This window comes from Pteropus alecto, unplaced genomic scaffold (assembly GCF_000325575.1).
Source record: "Pteropus alecto unplaced genomic scaffold, ASM32557v1 scaffold156, whole genome shotgun sequence".
NCBI classification, from domain to species: Eukaryota; Metazoa; Chordata; class Mammalia; order Chiroptera; family Pteropodidae; genus Pteropus; species Pteropus alecto.
Genome location: NW_006437746.1, coordinates 4,633,966 through 4,639,297, shown reverse-complemented (window position 1 = coordinate 4,639,297; position 5,332 = coordinate 4,633,966). Strand labels below are relative to the sequence as shown.

Sequence of the window (5,332 nt, the reverse complement as noted above, 5' to 3'; positions counted from 1 at the left end):
GGGGAAGGAGGGTGTTGGTGTTGGAGTCTTCAAAACCTTTGATCCCTGGGGACAGCAGGGACAGAGGCAGAAGGGGTAGGGGGAGTGGGAAGAGACCTGCCTTTCCTCGCATCCTGGGGAGGTAGGAGGCACAGAAATTCAGAGGATCCTGGGGTGGGCTACATGTTCCCACTTCCCTGAACTTGCTGTGGGGCCTGTCACCTCTCCACTGGGCCCAGGCTCTGCCCAGCCTTCTCTTGCCCCTGGCTCCCAGCCGAGGACTGGGGGATCTCCAGTATAGCCCTCCTGCGCATGTCTTGGGGGCGCACATGCAAGCCTTGTCTTGAGCGGCGGCTTTGAGCAGCGGCTTTCAAGAATGTTGAACTGAGACCCACGTGGAACTCAGTGCACGCAATCGAACTGCCACGGACAGTGTCACACACAGGACCAAGAGCACTCTGCCGTGCATGCCATTTCTTCTCCCTCACCAGCCGTTCTAAACGCTGGCCGTGGCCCACTTAACGCTGGCTTCATGAGCCAATAATCGATTTGGAAAACACTTGGGCGTGGGACTCGGCCGCGATGCTGGCTGTGTGCGCCTGGGTTTGTAAATCTTTTCCCAAGTGTCTGCAGCCACTTGGTCGGAGGCAGTAATCCTCAGCAAGGCTTGGCAGCAGGGACGTTTAGCTTCGCCCGGCAGGTGTGTGGAGTGAGGCCCCACTGTGATGTAAGCCCGCACTTCCCTGAGGACTGAAGGGGCTCTGTGTGGTCTGCTGCTGGGGCTTCTTCCCCGGGCCGGGTCTGTTCATGCTCGTGGATCATTTTCCTGTTAGGTCATTTGCCTTTCTCTCACTGAATCACAGGAGGGGGTTTCCAGAGAAGGGAGAGGAATCTGCCTGGGCCATAATAAGGGGAACCAGATGTGAAGGGTCTTGCCAGAGCTGAGGGGCCAGGATGGAGGGGCAGGCTGTCCGGCTGGGAATGCTCTGGGTGGGGCCTGAGCAGTGGCACCAGGGAGAAGAAAATTCGGGGAGCGCTGAGGCTGGAGACCCCGACAGCATCATTACATGACGACCTGTGGGAAAGGAGAATCACTGGATAGGTGCCAGTCAGAGCCTAGAGAGGTGGGGGGTCAGGCTGAGGGGAGGGAGTGTAAGGTGCCATGGATGTGTCTGGAAGGGCCACCCCCTCATCAGGCTTCTGCCTTCCTCCTCAGGCTGTGGCATGTCCTATGAGTTTGACCCCACCCTCAGGGACCCAGCGTCCAAGGTTCGGCGGTGGCCATGGATGGTCAGTGTGCAGGCCAACGGCACACATATCTGTGCAGGATCCCTCATCGCCTCCCGGTGGGTGCTGACCGTGGCCCACTGCCTGATCCAGTGAGTTGGGGCCGAGGCGGGCAGGCGGAAAGGCATTTGGAGCCACTGGGAGGCCCGGTCGTTTGCCAGCTCGCTTGTCAGTAGCAGCCCCGGCCCCAGCCTCACCCCGGCTCCGAGCAGGCCGGGGCTGAGTTCTACAGATTTTCTACAGGAACTAGGAGCTTGCTGCCCTCTCGTGACCTCTCAGTCCTGTGCAGTCTTCCTCAGAGAGGCACCGGGGACTCGTAAGCCATCGTCCCAGCCTCCTTCCTCCCATCCACAGAAAGAAGGTTCTAATTCGTTCATTCCCCGCCCTTTGCTTCACTTACTTGCTCCTTCTCTCATTCAACTGAGAGCTTTTGACAGTCGTTTGAAGCCAGGTGCTGGCCTGGGCACTGGGGACAGAGAGGGGACACGTCACTCCTCTCAGGTTGCTGGGGAAGACAGACAAGGAGAAAGATGTTCACAGGGGAGTCTGGTCGGTGTGGGGACAACAGAGAGGGTGTGCCCATGTTCCCAGGCCAGCAGGGTGGCTGGCCCGAGGGTGACCGGTGGAGAAGCACGCTCCGAGCCTAAGGATCTGCACGGAGACTCCAGGGGCATGCTGGGAAAGGAGGCTGGAGGGTGAGGCCAGGCCTGATTGCACGGGACCTGTCGCTGCCAGGGCTTGGCGCAGGGCGCTGGACAGAGTCCAGAGTTTGGAACCAGAGACATTGGTCAGCATCCCAGAGACGTTGGTCAGCATCCCAGCTCCACTACTTTCTGGCTGTGTAGCCTTCAGCTGGTCACTGGGCTTCTCTGAGCCTCGGTTTCCCCTCCATGAAATGAAGGGTGTTGTGAGGACACGCCACACTGCGTGCAGGACCCCGCTCACGTGTGTCGTGAGGAGGACTCGGCTCAGAGGGCTGGAAGTGGGGGGCGGCCTGCCCGGGTTTGCGAAGGGTGCGGCAGTGGCGTGGAGGCTGGGGCGTGGGGCCTGGCGCTGATGGCAGACTCCCCTCGCGATTCGCCTAGGGACGACGTTATCTATTCAGTGCGGGTGGGGAGCCCCTGGATCAACCAGACAGCTCAGACGACCTCCGATGTCCCAGTGCGCCGGCTCATTGTGAACAGCCGGTTCCAGTCTCGTCGGTACTGGTCCTGGGTCGGCAAGGCCAACAACATCGGCCTCCTCCAGCTTGAGCGGTCACTCAAGTACAGCGAGTACGTCTGGCCCATCTGCCTGCCCGGCCTTGACTACGAGCTGAAGGACTACTCCGTCTGCACTGTGATGGGCTGGGGACTCCCCAGGGTGGATGGTGAGTTGGGGCAGAGGACCTGGGCGCAGGCTGGGGTGTGCCAGGGACAGACGTTTCTGAGACACCATCCCCAGAAGCCCTGTCCGGGACCTTCCCATCAGGCTCTTGTGTCCAATGTCTTCTTCCCCTCGAGGGTCTCAGTGTGAATATGTCATGGCCATTCAGGCCTCAGGGGACCCAGATGGCCCAAGAACCCGCAGGCCCAGGCCGAAGCGTGTAAACAGGACTTCCTTGATGGCAGACGGGCACAGGAATCTCTCGCTGTCTGCACGTAGCCCCAGGGCACCCGTAACTTGAAGCAGAACGTGGGGAGTGCGAGGAGCCAGGTTCTGGCTGCCCCTCCCCGCAGCGGCCCTCGATCCCACGTCATTCCAGTTTGGGAGCAAGGCCCACAGAGCAGGAGTGTTGTCCCTGGCCATCCACGGGTCCATTTCCGTACGAGCTCCAGGAATGTCCACTCACTGGGGACCCTTATCCTTTCCCACTAGAGACGTACCCTTTCCTGTAGCTCCACACAGCCTACTTGCCCCCAAACAGCCTACAGGGACACCAGCCCAGGGTGGGCCGGGGAGGAGTGGCTTTTTCTTTTCCCTGCCTTGGCCTGTCTGGGGAATGGCTGAGAATGGTCAGAAGTCTCCTGTCCCCCAGGAGCTTAGGCTGGGGACAGAGTGGAGTAAGCAGTGCCTGGGGCCCATGGAGGGCCATCTGGGCAAACCCAGGGGAGGAAGAGGCCTCTGGGGAGGGCTTGAGAAGGAGGGATCCGGGCCGGAGAGGAGTGTGGGAGCACGGGGGATAGAAGGTGCCGACCGGGGAAGGGACCCAGGGGGTTGGACTCTGCGGGAAGAGAGGCCAGGTCCAGCAAGGCCAGACTGTGGGCGGCCTGCTCCGAGGTCTCTGCATCGAGGCGTGGGTGAGAAGTGTCTGCTGGAGTGGCAGGTGGGCTGAGCCCGGAGAGTCCTCCAGGGCTGTTGTGTGGCGGGTGGATGAGGCCGGGGGAGAGGGCAAGAGCAAAGGACGGTGGCACACAAGGCCGGCGGCAGTGGGCAGCAGAGAAACCACCACGCCCGAATGGGGGGTGCCCATCCCACAGGCAGATGGCCCCAGTTCCGGACCATTCAAGAGAAGGAAGTCACCATCCTGAACAACAAGGAGTGTGACAACTTCTACCACAAATTCACCAAAATCTCCTCGCTGATTCGGATCATCAACTCCCAGATGATTTGTGCGAAGGACACTCACAGGGAACATTTCTGCTACGTGAGCACCTGTCCCCTCGTTCACTCACCTCCAAGGCACCCAGCCAGGAGTGGGGCCAGGGGCATGGCGGGGGGAGGAAGGAGAGGAGGGAGAGAGTGGGGAGGGGGTGAGCAGGGGTGACTGAGCAGGAAGATGGAGGAGGGGAGACAGGATGGAGGAAAAAGACAAAGTTGGGGTGAGCTGAGCGGGGCGGGGAGTGGGGATGGAGGGTGGAGGTGAGGGAGGAGGATGGGGGTGCTGGGAAGTGCAGGGTGTGGAAGGGAGGGGGGCGGAGAGAGAAGGGAGAGAGACCCCTCCGAGGGAGGTCTCCTAGGTGTGCCCCGTGGTCACCTCTCAGCTACGCGACACTCGGGGCCTGTGGAGATGGTGCGAGGGCACCCTCCTTGGCCCAGAGCTGCATCTCGTGCCCCCCAGGCCTTGTCTGGCCTCCCTGACGTGGCCTGTTCTTGCACCCCTTCCCGCAGGAGATAAGTGGGGAGCCCTTGGCCTGTCCTGTGGAGAACACGTGGTACCTGGTGGGAATGGTGACCTGGGGCCCAGGCTGCAAGCACAGCGAGGCCCCACCCATCTACCTGCGGGTCTCTGCTTACCAGTCCTGGATCTGGGACAGCATCAGTGGGCAGGCCCCGCCAGCCCTGTCCCGGGCCCTGCTCCTGGCACTGCTGCTGCCCCTCGGCCTCCTCGCCGCCCGCTGACACGCTCGGCCCATCCCCGGGGCGCCTCCCTTGCCCAGCCCCTCCTCACCCCCATGTCCAGAATGCTACAGGTGTAGCCCCTCCGACCCTGCAAGGCAGGGCAGAGACTAGGTGCTCCATTAAACATCTCTCTTCCCCATGTGGCCTCCTTCCTGGGCCTCGGGGGCCCCTCGCTCCCTGAGCCTGCTCCAGTGGGAGGTGGGTGAACCAAACTGAGGGGCGGGGGGGTGCGGGTTGGGGACTCCAGGCGCTGGCGAGCGCAGAGGCCCGGGATCTGCCTCCCCCAGGGGCTTGCGGTGGCTCCTGCAGAAGGGAGAGAGTGTGTATGGGGATGATATTGGGGTCACATGATGGAGGCCCCAGAATGTACTGCCCAGGCTGAAGCTGGCAGGGTGCGACGGGGCCCGGGCCGGGGTCCGAGTGCGTTCCTTCTGTGCCGCTTTAAGTGGGGCTCTCCCAACATCGTCCCCGCTCCTGGCCAGTGGCTACAACATATGCTGTCCTTGGCCTGAAGCACCACAGTGAACTCTGACCTTCCAGCGCTGCCCCTGCCTGAAGATGGGGCAGGTCCCCACCGGGGTCAGACTTATCCCCACCATCAGCACCATGCCTGTCCATAGAGGGCTAGTGGAGGCCGAGGTCAGAGGTCAGGGAGGCAGCTGGCAGGGCAGATGGAGCCCGAGTCTGGACGCCTCCAGGCTTTACGAGCTGCTCCTCTGTTTGATTTCAAGTGGCCCCTGTCCTT

At 61.9% G+C, this 5,332-nt stretch overlaps 1 protein-coding gene across 1 annotated transcript in view; it reads left to right on the top strand.

The window, feature by feature from the left end:
- PRSS50 (serine protease 50) overlaps positions 1-4,587 on the top strand; it is a 5,053-nt gene extending 466 nt beyond the window's left edge. The window contains exons 3-6 of the mRNA XM_006914911.1: positions 1,196-1,358; positions 2,352-2,635; positions 3,726-3,892; positions 4,357-4,587. Of these exons, the coding sequence (XP_006914973.1) occupies positions 1,196-1,358; positions 2,352-2,635; positions 3,726-3,892; positions 4,357-4,587 (845 nt within the window). The remainder of the gene's footprint in view (positions 1-1,195; positions 1,359-2,351; positions 2,636-3,725; positions 3,893-4,356) is intronic.
- Positions 4,588-5,332: the final 745 nt, after the last annotated feature.